Below are 17,891 nucleotides of genomic sequence, written 5' to 3'. Positions count from 1 at the left end.
TAAAAGGACAGCAGCATTTAAAATGGGTCAATTTCACAAAAATAATCTTCTCTACAGATGAAAGATTGACTTTTTTATGCATATATGGCACACTTATATTGATGTTGTTCATTAATGTGCACTGACCCTGTAAACAAGTGAAATAAAGTAAACATGAGAGACAGCAAGATTGAAAAGAAGTCAACAGCACAGCCATATTTGCTTTGTTTCAAAAAGCAATTTTTGCATAGTAGTATGGTTTTACACTAATATATCAATACATCTATATTGCTGTTTTCTCTCCCCTTTATTTGTACTTGAGTTTGTGTGTGTGTGTGTCATGGTCTCTTAATAAAAGGTACAGAAATACAATCAAATAAAAGCCCATTTAAAAAAAAAAAAGTTAAGACAATCATCTCTATTTAAAACAGATTTTTTTCAAAGCAGCTTTAAAGTAACAAACTGGAAGACAGCATGTTTTATTGAAAACAGACAATTATTTCTTATATCAACCGGCAGAGAGGCACAAGTTCCTTCAATTGCATAAGTAACATAATAGCTGATTGTGTGGTGCGGAGCGGAGTAAAGAGTACAATATTTGCCTCTCAAATGTACTTCAGTAAAGTCATGAGTACTCCCCAAAAATGATACTCGAGTAAAGTACAGATCCCTCAAAATTGTACTTAAGTACTGTACTCAAGTAAATGTACTGTCCGTCTCTGCCAAAACCTTACTGCTTTCATTTAAACCAGGCAAATATTCTACTACAGAAATTTACCATGGTAACACTATAACATATTATAAAATCATAAATAAACATGCAGGATTTCCTTCAAACAGTGTAAGAAAAGACTACAAGTCAACAGAAATGTATTTATTAATATACACCTAACATCGAGTTTTCAATTTCCATGCTCTAATTAAGGACATCATGATAAGGAATTCTGATAATGGCATAATTGCTTTATTTAATTGTTATGCTTCAGACAAGCACCAGCATTTCAGATAAAAGTTTCCTCAAAAACAGGTCAAACTTGCCAAATGATCCAATAAAAAAGAGAACAATGTCTAAAAACAAGACTGTAATTTTTAAATTCTATATATCAGATTGCTGTTTTAATTTGACACTAAAACAGTCTGACACAAAGGCACCAGAGTTTATCATTGTGGTTCTCAGAATGGCATTTACAGTTCTACTCTAACACAACTGTCTTCTTCAAGAGGACCTGAAGACCTTGATCATCTGGTTCAGATGTGTTTGAACAAAACTCTACATGAATTAGATTTCCAGATGAATTGTCAACCTATTAAGTATCATCACAGTAGCCTGTTAATACCAGACTCTGCTACTTCACTTTGCTTTGTAGACAGGACTACAGGAGCAAAATGAAATTAGCGGAAATAGGAAGTCTGACCTAGTCAGGCTATCATCACAGGGGAAACACTGTTGCTTTACTGCAGAGGGGAGTGTTGCATAGGAATCATAATTCTCGATTCCATCTTTTGGATAAGAGGCACTGTCAAAAAAAAAACCAGACATAAATAAGTCAATGTACTGATCAAAAGTTGCATTGCTTAGATGTGATGTATACTGAAATTCACCAGATGGCACCGTTTACAAAGAAAACACTTTGATTACGACTGGAATTGCTTAATATTTCTGAACACTACTGTTTGCAGGTTGGAATACCCTGAATTCCCTGCAATTTCCAAAAGTATTTGATCAGACTGACAAAAGTTAAGTAATTTTTACATCATTTGAAAAGAAATAGCTAAATATTTGTTTCAGAGATAATAATAAATGGACAATGTAGGATACCAACATTTAAAACATTTCTAGTTGTAAAAACAGTAATATTGTGAAGTAGTATTACAATTTTTTTCTTTTTTAATATATTTTAAAATGTAATGTATTCCTGTGATGCCAAAGCTGAATTGTTAGCATCATTATTACTCAAGTCTCCTTATGAAAACAGCTCAGAAAGAGTCAGTTCACATAGAAAGGGTTTTTTTCCATTCTACTGTACTACTTTTGTCACTAAATGAGCGATCGTTTTGCTAGATAAGAGCCTTAATCATCGTCTGGAATCGTTTAAAGCCCTTTGTACAGTTTGCAGTTTGTACTGAAAGTGTCTTTTGGACCTTGGACCGTTTGGTTCCCATTGAAGTCCATTATATGGAGAAAAATCCTGGAATTTATTTCATCAAAAACAATAATTCCTTTTCGACTGAAGAAAGAAAGACATGGACATCTTGGATGACATGGAGGTGAGTAAATTATCATTAAAAGCGTTTTTAAAAGTGAACTACTCCTTTAAATGCACTGTACTTCTACCTCACAGCCTCATTGACTAAGCTCTATTATGCAGTATGCAATAATCAGTATGCTAATATTTTATTCCAAACATCCCCCGTCTTTGTTCATACTCACTTGTATAGTGCACATTTACATCCCAGCCCTCTTTTAACCAAGCAGCGTTTCTGGTCTGTTCTCTGGACTGCAGGTCTTTATAAGCTAAAAACACATTAAATATTTTCAGAGATTTAAAAGTGTTGCCACTTTTTAATATGCAATGATCAAAAGGAGAAGAAAAAGGACGTTTCATACCCCATAAATGATGAACAACATACAAATCACCGATCTGAGTGAAGAAGCCGCCCACTGCTTCATTGTTTTCCTGTCTATACTTGATTGCTCGAGCCCTGGAACATGATAAAACAGATCAAATATATGCAACATGGTGATATAATATCAATATTTTTCACAAATCACACACAAACTTACCAATGATTTCCCCATTCGATCATTGTACCAGGCTTGATTGAGAAATTTCAGGACAAACAAACCAAATAAAGAATTTTTTTTTTTTTAAATGATAAAATGCAATGCAAATTATTGTAAAAAAGAATGATTAAATGGCCTTTACTAGTAGTTGATATGATCTCATTTCATAAATGTTGGGGCCAGTTCTGGGAGCAGGCTCGTTCCAGAAACTAAACTCCAGAAGAAGCTGGTTGCGTCGAGAGATCAACATTTTGCTCCTTTCTTTTCGAAATGCAAGATACGTCTGTACAGGAAACATTTCCGTAAAGGACACAAATATATGGATTATGAATTTATTAAATGTGTTATTAGATGTGTTCAATACCATATTGAGGTTGAGTTTGTGCAAACACTCCATAAGAGCAGGATATCCACCAGAGTATCTCCAGAGATGCACTACAACCACAAAACAGCATGTGTCACTATCGTACTGTCACATCACACACAAAACATCCAGACGGTGCTTTTTTATCACTGATAACAATACTATTTGCTACAGAAAAAACACATGTCATTTCTACCGTTAGCTCAGGCGAGAATAATAATACAAAATTTAAATACAAACGTAATCAAATTAAGTAAAACCTACTCAACTTTCTGATACTGGTGCTCCCATCATGCACTGGGACATTTTTCACTGTTTTCCTGCTGTATTTACAGTTTTATCATTGATTTTGTTGTTAGGTTTAGTAACATCTTTTCCTACTCAAAATTCCACATTCATACTCATTGATCCAACACATGTTACCACTATTGTGTATTTTGGACCAAGTATTGCATTACTTCTATGTAGGTATGTTGTCTACACAATATCTACTGTATTTTTACAGGAACACACTTTACATGCATGGCTTAATTCAGTGTTATATTCTTTGAGTAAAACGTTCTTGAATCTGAGCATTGCAAACTTCAACTTCAAAGTAGAAATTACTCAAAACTTTTTCTTTGTTAATTTTACTTAACTTAATCAACTTCCAAATGTGAAATAAATATACTTAAAAGTGTGTGCAAAAACTGGCTTTTTTCTTTGTTCTGTGTATGTAAGAACAAACAAACTTTAGAAAAGAATTATACTTTCATTCACTAAGGACACATTAAATTGATCAAAAGTGACAATAAATACATGTATAATGTTACAAAAGATTTCAATTTCAAATAAATGATTTTTTTCTTTTGAACTTCATAATCAAAGAATCATTTCAACACTGATAATAACAAACAAATGTTTCCTGAAATCCATGTATTAGAAGGATTTCTGAAGGATCATGTGACACCGAAGACTGGAGTTATGATGCTGAAATTTCAGCTTTCATCACAGGAATAAATTTAAATTTCGCTCCTGTATTTTAAATTACAATAATATTTCACTGTATTACTTTTCTTACATTTTTGTTCAAATTAATGCAGCTATTCCAAAATATAAAAAAATAACTGACCTGAAACTATATATATATATATATATATATATATATATATATATATATATATATAAGCACAGTAAAACCATTCCGTCATAATTTATTCACCCTCAGACTGTTTAAAAACCTGTTTGACTTTCTTTCTTGTGTGGAACATAAAAGAAGATATTTTGAAGAATGTTGGTGATGGACCCCATTGACTTCCATGGCATGAAAAAAAATACTATCCTCAATACTAAGTCAATGTGGGCCATCAACTGTTTAATTACCAAAAATACACAAGAAAGAAACTCATACAGGTTTGTAACAACTAGAGTGTGAGTAAATGATGACAGAATTTCCATTTTTGTGTGAACTATCTCTTTAAAAGTAGACACTGTAGACATAAGAAAGTTTATTTAACTATATAGACCACAACTCAAAACTAATCTGTGACTATTCCACAGTTTTGTCCCAGCAATGGAAAAAGCAAAATACTTTTTCATCTCACCTGCTTGATCCTGTTCACCATACCAGGTGTTCCAGCTTCCGACAACTTCACATGGATAATCTGCATCCCGATGGAGTTCTTTCTGAACCTCATCCCTAAAATCAGACAGTGGGAAGAGATAAAAAAAACAAAACATGGTTATTAATTTAAACCTGTTAAAACATCTATAATATGGTCAACAGGCTATTAAGAACCACATGAAATTGTTTTGCGTGCAGTTTGCGTGCAGATGCTCACTGTAAAAAAAAGTTGGTGCCTTCAATTTTAAAGTACAATCAACTTGAATGTTTAATTAATTTCAACTTAAATTACATGAAACTGAGTCTTGAAAAACGAGTAAAAACATATGCAGTCATAACTTATAGATCATATCATTTTTTTACAGTCTAATGATAACATATCACAGTCACATGGGACAATCAAGGACTCAAAGTACGTCAAATCTCGACATGCAGACCTGAGGGCGTCATACTGAAAGAAAGCAAGGCTACATATGAAGAAAATAGACTTCATTCGCTGTATAAGATTACTTACGACAGTTTGTTGTATGCCTCCATGCATTCTGGCTTGACATTGTGAACTGCAAGAAAAAAATAAGATTTTAAGATGTCAGGAAAGACAAATAGACCAGAATCTTAATTTTGTAACGTTTTGAATTTAGCTTGTGATTTTATCACTCAAATCAACCGTTTTTCTGAAATATCATGCTCATTTTTCTAAACCCAATTTTCATAACAATTCCCCATACAGCTGGTCTCCTGAAAATAAATCAAATCTTCAAATAAACTCTTTGGAAGCTGATTTATTAAAGCAATTAGTGTAAAACAAACAGTTTAGGCTGTTTTTCTGAAGCCAAACGACAAGAAAGCACATCAATTCATGCATGGGAATATTTTTAGCAATTGCCATCAACTATATTTCATGCACAATTTCTCCCAAGGCCTAAACATTTGAGCGCATCTAGAAGGTTTTAGATGGATTGGCTCACATTGGATCTTGTAGAGGTTGCTGGTTTCTTTCTTGGAGAGCAGATTGGAGTGGGCATCTTTCCTGGCATCCACTTTGTGTGCAAACATGGAACTCAACCAGCCTTCATCACTTTTATTTGCAAAACCTCTTAAGATTCACAAGCAAAACTGTTTCAGCAAGTGTTTAATAAATATATAAATGATGCATCACAAGCTGCAATGCAAAAGCAAGTACGCACATTAGTTGATGTGACGTTTCAAAGATGACATTTTAAATTCCATCTTAAATAATTAGTATGCACGCAGTTTTTAAACTTTTAAAGTGCATATGTGGGTCAAAAAGAAATGCAAAAATTAGATGCATATCGTTACATAACATGAATTTTGGCAATAAAAACAATATTCGAATGATAATTTACATGGAGAGCTTACTTCACTATACTTTGGGGACAAATTTGCTCCCTGTGGAGACCACTGAGTCATAAATGATTTCTAAATATGCAAAAGGTTTTCTTTGGTATAATTAGCCTGTAGATATTACTTTTTTTTAGCTTTATAAAAGCAGTCTATGTATGTCTTCATTAGATTGGTAGGATAAGAGAGGGTGTGTGTGTCTCACCTCAGGTTGCTCAAGGTATACTGTGAATTACTACAACAACTTATGAATATAACGTTACACATTTTAAAATAAAACTTGGCCTGTTCCAAGTAAAAACTAAGTGCACATAGATAGAAATGATTGGAATGTCAGAGGAAATATTTAATAGTCTAGCAATATCATATGCATTGTGGGTGCAAATTTAGAGACTAGAAATAGATGCACTCTGAAATTCCCTGGTTATGCAGCACTAAACCTACACTATCCATTATGGCATGGATTTACATGCATTTCAGCATAAAACACCTGATGTAAAATATATCAACTACCCGCATACTGAATATGACTTATTTGACTCTAGATCTGCACGTTTACTTGCATTGCTGATTAACTTTAACTAGCAATTGTGTCGTATTACATGCATCTCAAAGTGACAAAAGCACAATACCTGGCCAGCCATGCGGAATGCACCTTGTTAATGAAATGCTGCTGTCTCTTGAGGATATGTAGAGAGCGTGTCGCCGCCATTATTCTCGCTGTTGTTTATAGATTCACGACGTCTATATGAAGTTGCAGGAGTTGCGACACACGCGCTTCTCTGAGTTAATGTTTGACGCGCGTGAACTGTTGGACTTCAGCTCCATATGCGCATTGTCATTAAACACGACGATTAATCTGTTTATTTGGTCGCTGATGTAATTAAATTACTGTCAAAACTAACAGAACAGTTTAAAACAGACTGTAGTTTGTATTACGACGCTGGTTTGCCCGTTTTAACTTTAATCAGATGGAATGAGCAAGCACGTGCTGCCTAAACACCATAGTTATTATTTGAGGAAGATGTGACACTGACAAATGATGTTGTTCACTTAAATAGTCTTGCAGTGTGAGAAATAAGTTTTAGAAGTACAAATAATATTGAATTTAATACTTGTATGTTTTATTCAACAATAAAGGATTAAATTGATCAAAAGTTACAATCCTAAAAAATGCATCATACTTTTCTCAAAACCTTCGACCTGAACAATTGTTTTCAACATTGATGATAATAATAAGAAATGTTTCTTGAAATCAGGATATTACTATTATGTAATGATTCTGAAACTTCAGCTTTGCATGACAGGAAGATATACATTATTTTAAATTGTACTAATATTAAATAATACTTACTGTATATTGAACAAATAAATGCAGTCTTGGTGAGCATATGGTGACCATATTTTGATTACCAAAAACCAGGACACTCGGCCCGGCAAACAGATGGGCCTACTCAAATGATAGGCTACTCGAAGTTTACTCAAAGATACCTTATTAATTTCAATACATTTAAAGTAGGTTATGCCTCCTCTGTATGGATAGAAAATGGTTATATTGTTATATGAAAACAGGACAGTTGGTCACCCTAGGTGAGCATAAGATACTTAAAAAACAAACAAAAAAAAAACATTAAAAAGTCCTCCAGACCCTGATTTTTTTGAATGGTAGTGTAGTATAAAGGAATTGCATATATGTTGTTTACAATGATTTTACACAAATTCTAGCTTGTTGATTGCTCCATACATCATGTCAAATACCAATTTTGTTTGATATGTTTTAAATTGTAAGGTCACTAATGCCATCAAAACCTGATCAATACATCATTCTACTGAATCATTGTTCCCTTAACGCCAGAAACCGATCCATCATCTATGACTTGATCCGATTTACCATATGGAGGATTGTGAGGCTAGATTCAAATCAGTTTAGAGTCTCAATTGTGCAAGATCAAAAATGCATTTGCAGTTTTACATGCCTATGGATTATCCAGAATGTTTGATACATTTCAGGTCTTTTTTTCCACTGTGATTCACTTGGAGGTTTAGGAGTGTTTCTTTGGTGCTGTTGAGTAAGTCTTCAAATTCTTGGTCGACGCAAATGTCCTTCAAGAAAACCGATGTTAGAAATAAAGACGAATAAATATCAAAGGGAATATGAGAAATGAATGGGTAAGGGTCACTCACCGTGAAGTCCAAGAACTCAACTGCAGATTCTGGGTTTGCTTGAACTGATTTTAGAATGGCGAAGCATCCCGCCGACTGCATTGGGTTCCTAGACATCTGGATCATTCGGAAAACCAACAGAATTAGCCATAAAATGTACAGAAATTATATAAATGTCTTCTGGATGTCTTCAGAATTGGAAGTTTATGCTCAAAAGCCACTTTTTTTCCTATTCTAATGTTTCGTACTTTGAGAATTCGTAGAGTTGTGTTCACTTTGAGGCCCAACGCTAAATGCACGGCTCCTTCAAATGGTATGCGATTATTGCTGCAGACAAAGAAAAAGGACAACACTGAAGTATTTTTGGCAATGGAAGTAAAAGTGTTTATGAATGCGCTTGTCATTTTGGCTGTTTTCTATGTCTGCTGTTAGTTGATTTCACTACTGTAAATAAATCATGAATAAATGTGCATTGTGAACACTCAAACAAATTTAGCCGACAAACATAGAACAATTTCAGCCTTCGACCATCTCATAATTACGGCAATAAATCAAGACGACTGTCCAGTGTTCACGTGTGCCTTCAAATCATTGACTCGTGGTTGAGCACATCCTGCAGTCCATAAATACAGCTATGATATATAACCATACTATGACGACAGTACCTAATGTTCAGATCCTCCAGTGTATTGTTGTTTTTGAGTGCCTCCTCTAGAGCCACCGCACCTTCTTTGGCCAGGCCATTGTACGACAAATCCAGGGTCCGCAAGAAGATATTTCCCTTAAAAATCAAATCCAACAGACTGAATATAGTAATATATGTGCAGAAATTAAGTGCTCCTTTTTTTAAAGGGGTCATATCATATGGCGCGAGCACAACTGGCCTTTAAAGGGAATGGGAGATGAGACTCTGATTGGTTTATTGCACGTTACGCCCAAAACACACCCATTACTCATTAAGAGAATAGGGACAACCCCTTTAGACCATGCGCCGGGGGTGCAGACCATTTTTCGTTAAACTAGCAATTTGGCAAAAAGGGATTTGGACTAAGTTGCGCCGTGCGCTTTGCACTTACATTATTAAAATAGGGCCCATAGTCTGCCAAGACCAAATACATTAACGTTGGTCTATATTCAATTACATGCTAAAACTATTCCAAGAGTTGTCGTGATGGAAATGCTCTTTATTCATTTATTTTTGCACAGGGGAGAAAGTTTCAGTGTGTTTTCATAGTGAAATGAAGTCTTCGGTCTCAAAACATCAAGTGATCTTTGATACCTCATGATAAGACTGGGGGAAGTTTTAATCTGAGTTGTTAAAACTTGACTTGATCAATGGATTTTAGGCTAAAGTAAATTCTTAGCAGCATGAGTGACTGACTCTGGCAGAGGATGGACTTAATTTTTCTCTTACCCCCAGGCCTTCAACAAATGCAATGGCTCCTTTTCCTCGAATGCAGTTCCAAGCCAGATTGAGTGACTTCATTCCCGCGTTCTCGGCAATCGCAGCACCCAGGATTTCCCCTGAGGGGAGGAGAAAGATGCAGAGCAACATGGGGGAGTTACTGTTATTAATTCAGTGTTTATGTGCCTTCCACTAATAATTTGATTTCGGTATGATCTAACTTAGTAGTAATTTATTTAGGCCTAAAATATGGTGGTCCCCTTGTGAGCGACCCTCTTCCTTAAATGAAAAAAAGTTATAATATAATAATATTACTTATATTTTAATTTATAATATATTATATTATTTAAACTATTATAAAATGTGTCAACTTTTATCTTGAAAAACTTTTATTTATTATTAAATTGACACCATGTTTTCTTTATGCCCACCCATAGGATATCTTTAGATGCATAAACCTGAAGAGAAACAAAATTAAATAATATAAAAAAATTAAGCAGTCTCTAAAAAGCAAAATGAGTCACTGTAAAAAGTTTGCTGTAATTTTTACAGTAAGTTACTGTAAAAGTGTTTTTGTAAATTCATTTACAGTTATACAATTGTATACTGTATTAATATTTACAGTAAAGTACTGTATTTTTCATTTACATTACAAGTACCATATTTTAATTTACAGGAATAATACTGTATACTATATTCATTTAACTACTGTATTTTTATTTACAGTATTATAATTGATTACCTATTACATAATTCGTTATTTTTTACGATTTACAGTAGAAAATAATTGCAGTAGCCTATTAAACACATATCTTCCCATAATCCTTGGCGCATTTAACAGTATTATACTGTACAAATTACAGTAAAAATACTGTTTAAATTGCAAAAATACGGTTTGATGCCCTCGATATAAAATCATGGGTCCTGAAGCGAAACCAGTTGAGAGCCACAGAATTAGTTGAAACTTTTATCCAAAGGAACTTATTACAAGGACAACCCCCTGGAGTAACCTAGGGTCAAGCACGGAATGCTGATCATTTACATTTTAGATGCTGAAAATTCAGTTTTGCATCAAAGGAATTTGAAAATATATTTAAATAGAGAATGGTTGCTTTAAATTATAATGATATTTACTGTATTTTTTTTTTTAACAAATAAATGCATCCTTGGTGAGCACATATCTTAAACCATTTCCATTTTCAAAGCTCTTCAAGAAATAAAAACTCAATGAATATCATATTTGATTTATATCACAATATCAGGCCTTATTGAGGATATTTTCAATGGTCACCAGGGTACCCTGCCAAGAATAAGCAAGCAGTGTATGATTATAAAAAGAAAGCCATAACCATATGTAATATGAACAGAGATGTGCCAGTGGAATCTGTTAAGGATGTGTGAATCATGGCAGGTCATGGAGGAGTTCCTCTTGATGATTATATGCAATCTTTTATTGAGGCAATTTCCTTGTTTTCACAGCGTTATTCATGCTGACAGCTATGGGGCTTTAGGACTATATTCTATATCTCTCATCATCATACTGGGGTCTCTGATCATTTGAGATCCAGCCCTCTGGATATGGAGATGTTTGCAAATAGGAAGATATTGTGCTTGTGTTGAAGCTGAATATCATTTCTAATTTGCATTGTTAAGAAGAGAGCACTTAGCTATAAAAAAAACAACATTATTTTGAAGAATTGCTTTTCCATACATTCTCACAGAAAGATGATCTTTGGTGAGCCAGATGTGTTTGAAAACAGCAGATTTGAAGGTTTTTATCAGCAAGGTTTGCCTCTCTGACATAATATCTATGTTTGTCAGAATATTAAAAAATGATTTAACAGTCTAGGTAAACAATTGCTTACAGTTGCCATGAAACGGAAATTAACTGTAGCAGGAATGCAACTTCAAAAAGCTCAGTTTTCAAAGTTCAAAAACATTATTTAGTGAATTTGAAACTAAACTATGAACATTTTGTGCCTAGACATTTTCATTACACTCGGGAGTGCTGTAAAATCATCAGCACAATCAAAGTAAGAGAAACTGTCATATTTAATTTGATTCCCATTGTGGAATATTGCAGAGAAGGTTAATATTTTTTTATTATCATAAATGTGTTTGGTCAAATCTCAAGCTGTTTTCTTCCAATGCTTGTCATACTAAGTGCCATGCAATAATCTTCCAGTTCAAGTGTTCCAACATTAGGGAGACAAATACCACTAAATGCCTCTTTAAAAGCAAAGTTATTGAAGAAGAGGTCTCAAGTCTAAGCTCAAGGAGTGAACCTTTCAACCGCAAGCTTTTCATATCATCTCACACCTGCCGTATCTGCGAATCTGTTGTGACTCAGGTCGAGGTGCTGGAGTTTCTGGTTGCCGATCAGAGCTGGAGACAGGTGTCTGGCCGCTCGCTCATCCAGATGGTTCCCGGAGAGGTTGAGAGAGAATAGGGTAGTGTTTTCCAACAGCATGCTGGACAGAGCCCTGGCTCCATATTCACCTATCCGGTTTTCGGACAAATCAATTTCTGGGAGGAAAAAAAACACAATCAACTGCATATTCTTTCAATGTTTTACTTTTAAATTTACAACAAAATACCTGAGGTACTACTTTTTTTATTGACTGTATCCTATCAGGCAGCAACAATTCAATTCACTTTTATTTGTATAACACTTTTCACAATGTGTCTAAATTACAATTGAATGTATTTAGTGTCCAAATAATGTATTTCAGAAATTGCCATATAAGTCACACAGTTAGCTAACAATGTATTAATTTAAGGCAGAAACAATAAACTCATTGAAGTAATTATTATGAAGTAATTATTGTCTTTGCTTGCCAATTCATTTTCCGAAATTTACTAGCAATTTCTGAGAGAATGTTCTTTCAAAGTCAATTCTACACCTTTTTTTTCAGTGAAAGTGTGCATTTAATAAATTCTTTACATGATATTTGGGGGGCTATATTCACATCAACAGAATTAACTCAGACGTTTGAGCACCATTGCTCAAATATCACAATGCAGGACAGGAACAATAAAACACCTTGCAAAATACTGGGTTCTAAAAGATTCCAGACTTGTCCGATCACCATGTTCCTCTATAAAATACATGACAAGACTGTCTCGATGAGATCAGATAGACTTGAAGTTCACACTGCAAGTGAATCCCGAGTAAAAGTCCAACAGGAACCAAGCCAGTATTGTAAAGTAGAAGCAGTGTGTGTCAGTGTCACCTGTGATGTAGCAGTTCTCTTTGAGCATGTCAGCGATGGCAGCGGCACCCGTTCCCTCCATACAATTATCCCGCAGATTCAGTTTCAAGATGGAGATGTTGGTTACCAGAGAAACCGCCAGAGCTTTGGTTCCCTACCGAGGAGAGTTTTTAAAACGTTTAACGTTGTTTTGTTCGTGTCCACAAAAGCATTTTTTCCTCAGACCAGCGCTGTGTTTTAAAAAACACTAGAACCGTGAACTATAACAGGCACGAGTGAACTTGGGTTCCAAAACTAAAAATCCCATTCATTATCATTTTCACAATAGGAGAATTGATTTTTAACTTATAAGCCTTAAAAGGGTTAGTTCACTTTAAAAAAAAATGTGCTGATAATTTACTCACCCCCATGTCATACAAGCTGTCCATGTCATTCTTTCTCCAGTTGAACAGAAATTAAGGTTTTTGATGAAAACATTCCAGGATTTTCTCCATTTAACAGACTTCATTGGGAACCAAATGGTTCAAATGAGAGTTTCAGTGCAGCTTCAAAGGGCTTTAATCGACACCAGACGATGAATAAGGGTATAATCTAAATGAACGAAATGACTCGGAAAAAGATTTGTTCATGTTGATGAATGAGTTTAAACAGGAGAGTCACGAACGCGCACCATTTGTGCTAATAAAACGTAAAGTTTTTTATTTATTTTTTAAATGAGCAATCATTTTGCTAGATAAGATCCTTATTCATCATCTGGTATTGTTTAAAGCCCTTTGAAGCTGCACTGAAACTCTCATTTGAACCTTGAACCCTTTGGTTCCCAAATGAAGTCCTGGAAATGTTTTCATCAAAAACCTTAATTTCTTTTCAACTGGAGAATGGCATCTTGGATGACATGGGAGCAAGGTTATTATAGTTTTGCATTTTTCATTAGTTTTTATTTTTATTTCGTTTTGAAATTTTGTTTTCAAATTCAGTTTAGTTTTAATTAGTTTTAAAAGTGGGTTTGCTAGTTTAGTTTAGTTTCTATTTTTTGAAAATGCTTAGTTTTAGTTTAGTTTTTATTAGTTTTAGTGTTAGTTTTAGTCTTTTTTTTTGTAGTTTGGGTTATTTGTCAGGGGCAAGGTTGAAAAAGGTCAGAAAAAGAATTGTGTAACAATAACTCAACAAAAACATCATACAATTTTAGAAATATCTATTCAACATTAAAACCAGTACATAAAATGAAGCCTACAATGTGAAAATCCTTTACCGTAACAATCTAGATATCTTCTATAAAAAAATCCCACAGCTTTACAATTTCCACACCTTATACTAAATTTACCCTATACAACACTAATCTGGACAGAAGCAGCAAACAGTCAGTGTAAGAGTAAAATAATGACATAACATTATTTAATATTTGAATCACAGCTTATAGAGTTTTGACACCGACAACCAAGCAGCAAGGCTGCAACCAGGGTCTGAAAACTAGTGAGGTAATAATGGTTAATAATTACCTCACAATAATTAGTAATATAATAATGGTTAGGCTATTGGACCCACATTTCCCCATGGACATGAAGGGATTTTTTAAAGGAATTTACCATATATATATATATATATATATATATATATATATTAACTATTAAATGGCACTTTCTGAAGAGTTTTGTGCAAAGAAACAGAATAAAAGTAGGTCTAAATAAATTGCTAGTTGAATAGATTGCTAGTTGAGAAACACTACTTTAATTATTGCATTTATGATGACTATGTGAAACGTTAACAAAGCATGAGCTGTCTTCCAGCTGGCCAGTAAGGTTATTTTGGCAAATTTTATTCTGTAACATACAGATCTGTATTATGCTATTGTTTTTACAGATAATCACAATGATCATTGCGTTTGGTGTGGTTGCCTTATGCAATTGCAGTTTGTCTATAAGCTTTTTTTATTAACGCAGACAGTAAAATGTTGCCAGATATTGCTACGAAAAACAAGCAAATAATATAATAACAATTCGAAATTACTTCAAAGCTTGTGTTTTGGAAATAAGATTAATATATCACTAACACTAACATGCAACTTTCCACTATAATAACTTCCTAAAGTGTCACAAAAAATCCGAAAAACAGGTCCAGAAGATTACCGCACCATTCGATTAGGTGGATCTGGCAACACAGAGGCTACACTAGCGCCCTCATTCACAATGCGTTCTCAAGCCCCCTTCACTGCGCTAGCTTCTCGCTGCAACATGAATTGCAAACACACAGGTGGTCTAAACATGGCTAATTAATCATTCACATAATCATTCAATCATGCCATTCCATTTTTGAATGTAAAAAAAAAATGGCCGAGGTCCGGACTGGTTAGCCACAGCCATGCCCACTGCCCAGCAGCATTTTACCTCAAAATTGCAACTAAGTCAGTAACTTTCTAACGAAGGCTCAATCGCTTCTCGGGTTGACATTAACACACTTACAGAATTGTATTAAGAATTTAACATATTTTTACACCACCTTTTAATGTGTGATTGTGTAAAATGTTCATCATGAGATACCAACCTTTCGCGAACTTGCTTTTAACATTGATCGAACCCTCGTTTTCATAGAGACGCGGTGTGCATTGCACGGAGGGGAGGGGCTGTGTGTGTGCGTGCATTTGAAAGAGAGACGGAGGGAGAGAGCGTTACAGGGAAATGAAATGCAACGAATAGACTGCGTGTTTTAAATAGTGTTATAGACGAAAACTAAGGACATTTGCTCTATAATTTTATTTTATTTTAGTTAGTTTTGCAAACACACATTACAGTATTAGTTAGTTATAGTTTTTTTGTAATGGCTCGTTTTTATTTTTATTTCAGTTAACGACAATGTTTTTTCCCATCTAGTTTTCGTTTTTTCGTTAGTTTTCGTTAACGATTATAACCTTGCATGGGAGTGAGTAAATTATCAGCAAAAGTTTTAAAAAAAAAGTGAACTCGATGCCTAAAGTCGATGCCTACTAATATGGTATATGGTTTTACTGTAGCCATCAGCTGACATTATTTTGACTTATTTTTAAATAATCATGTTTAACAGTGAAGTGGGAATTGTCATAAAAATCAAAATGACATTACTCATGATTCTGCAATAAAATCTTGACCAATCAGAGAACTTAAACAAACAAAAGCACTCCAAATAGAGTGCAACAGTCGGTCCCGGAAGTAAAAATTCCATTCATTTTCTTTATAAGGAAATTGATTTCGAACTATAACTTATAAACCTTTAAGGACAGCCCTACAGTATGCAACGAAGTTGTTAACTTTGGCTGAAGCAATCAGCTCACAATATATTTCAACTTATTATTTTTTTAATAAACGCTGGAATTCCTGGTGAAAAACTACGTTACCCATGATGCTGTACAGAAAAACACCAATCACAGAATCGAAATAAGCATGACGTTCCAAAATATCTATTTAGCCCCGCCCACTACCACGAAGCACTGCGAAAGGCATCTCTCTGCGCTCTCTAAATACTGAAATATTTTGTCTATATAAGCATAATTTTTAATAAACTTACAATATAGTGTTTTAATCCAAATTTGTAAATTTGTAGTTATTCTCCATTTTATATATCTGAATTTTTAATTCAATTATGCTGTTCACAATGCTTCATTGTAATTCTTTCCCTCACTAAAGCCGTCTGGCATTAAATCTGTGTATTTGCTCTTACCTGTGATCCCAATCCATAATGCATCATGTTGATTTCACTCTGTTTCATATTTCGGAGGAAGTAGGATGCAGGAATTACGTTCAGCATCTTACAAGCCTCTTTGTAAGCAAACTGGCCTGTCGGGTCATATGCTTGTTTTTCATCTAAAACACAATAAGAATTTATTTGATATCTCTTACAAAATAAATTAGGTAAATTGGTAAAATATTGACTGTTAAGGAAAATTTCTCAATCAGTACAGACAAACACAGACAAGATCTCAAGATAGAGATTTCTATGTGGTTTCTAGTGTATTCTCACAAGCCCAAGCAACAAGTCAAGGTTTTGGGTTGTTAGCATGTCTAGTTAGCCATTTCACTTAAAGGTGCCATTATGGAATAATTGAGGTAAAAATATCCAAAAAAATGAGCTACACACATCAAAAGAATGAGAAGAAATAAGTGCAATGATTTCATTAAAAAACTGACAAGTTATTGTGCTGCCGAGATATAACCTAAATTAGCATGCTAAATTACTAGCCCCGGCCCGGCAGGTGTCGTAATACCAGTTTCGGCCATGGGAGGCGGTATGGTATGGAATATGGTGTATGATTTGATTTTTTATCCCAGAGGGCACCTTTAATGGGTTAAGTCCCCATGTCGTTCCAAACACGTAAGACTTTCAATCATCTTCAGAACACAAATGAAGAATTAGAATCTGCGTAGAATCTGATTGTCTGTAGCACAAAAAGTGCGGGAACAAGTTACTCATTAAAGTTTAAAACATAACATAGGGGTCTACTATTATTGTTACGAGCAAAAATAATAATGTTTTCCTCGTCAATCCGTCGATACAGAAGATAATCAGTGGCCTATTCACACATGCAACCTTACAGCTCATCTGAGATGAACTGGTGTGACTTGGTAAACCAAATATGACAACAGTGTATCGTTGTTTCTCATTGAGATGCGCAATTATCATGAATGTGGAAAATTCCCAAGCCATTCATTAAGATACAGTATGCGGAGGCACACAGCAGTAATCTAGCAGATGGCTATCTCTAAAAAGCTGAATAAACAGCCATCAGAGAGATAGTGAGAGATGGATCGAGCCGTGATTTATGTATATGTAGAGGATTGTGTAGGTGTTTCGGTATCTGCAGAACAAGCAGGTGAAAAATGAGAGAGAGAAAGAAAGAGAGAGAGGAGCCTGTCTGAAATTACAAGCATGACTCATGGCCGTTTGCCTGTTTTATTCCCCATTGAGTGGAAACATCATATTCTCTGCCCCTTAGCTCTTTGACACCCTCTATCAGAACGTGCATCACCCACGCCCCCCGCCCCCCGCCA

General features: G+C 34.6%; 2 protein-coding genes across 2 annotated transcripts in view; both read right to left on the bottom strand.

Moving 5' to 3' along the window:
* Positions 1–838: 838 nt before the first annotated feature.
* Positions 839–6,931, bottom strand: nipsnap1 (nipsnap homolog 1 (C. elegans)). The gene is made up of 10 exons (XM_039659944.2): positions 6,726–6,931; positions 5,700–5,827; positions 5,246–5,291; positions 4,712–4,806; positions 3,129–3,199; positions 2,907–3,047; positions 2,765–2,796; positions 2,588–2,682; positions 2,411–2,494; positions 839–1,496 (listed from the first exon to the last, which is right to left on the bottom strand). The coding sequence occupies exons 1-10, from the start codon at positions 6,803–6,805 to the stop codon at positions 1,432–1,434; spliced, it is 837 nt and encodes a 278-aa protein (XP_039515878.1). The 5' UTR covers positions 6,806–6,931; the 3' UTR covers positions 839–1,431.
* A 244-nt stretch (positions 6,932–7,175) lies between these two features.
* The window catches only part of lrrc74b (leucine rich repeat containing 74B), a 14,800-nt gene continuing 4,084 nt past the window's right edge, over positions 7,176–17,891 (bottom strand). Inside the window, exons 3-10 of the mRNA XM_039659943.2 lie at positions 16,564–16,706; positions 12,895–13,027; positions 11,981–12,187; positions 9,671–9,780; positions 8,922–9,037; positions 8,505–8,583; positions 8,278–8,373; positions 7,176–8,196 (exon numbers count right to left, since the gene is read on the bottom strand). Of these exons, the coding sequence (XP_039515877.2) occupies positions 8,077–8,196; positions 8,278–8,373; positions 8,505–8,583; positions 8,922–9,037; positions 9,671–9,780; positions 11,981–12,187; positions 12,895–13,027; positions 16,564–16,706 (1,004 nt within the window). The 3' untranslated portion in view covers positions 7,176–8,076. The remainder of the gene's footprint in view (positions 8,197–8,277; positions 8,374–8,504; positions 8,584–8,921; positions 9,038–9,670; positions 9,781–11,980; positions 12,188–12,894; positions 13,028–16,563; positions 16,707–17,891) is intronic.

This window comes from Pimephales promelas, chromosome 4 (genome assembly GCF_988280905.1).
Source record: "Pimephales promelas chromosome 4, fPimPro1.hap1.1, whole genome shotgun sequence".
Taxonomy (NCBI): Eukaryota; Metazoa; Chordata; class Actinopteri; order Cypriniformes; family Leuciscidae; genus Pimephales; species Pimephales promelas.
This window is presented reverse-complemented; position numbering and strand designations above follow the sequence as displayed.

What these genes read in the sequence shown, in the direction of transcription:
- nipsnap1 (XM_039659944.2), bottom strand. Translation starts at nt 6,805, where the DNA reads ATGGCGGCGACACGCTCTCTACATATCCTCAAGAGACAGCAGCATTTC. An exon ending in GAGGCATACAACAAACTGTC is followed by an intron (nt 4,807 to 5,245) that starts GTAAGTAATCTT and finishes GTCTGATTTTAG; the next exon opens with GGATGAGGTTCAGAAAGAAC. An exon ending in TGGTGAACAGGATCAAGCAG is followed by an intron (nt 3,200 to 4,711) that starts GTGAGATGAAAA and finishes TTGTGGTTGTAG; the next exon opens with TGCATCTCTGGAGATACTCT.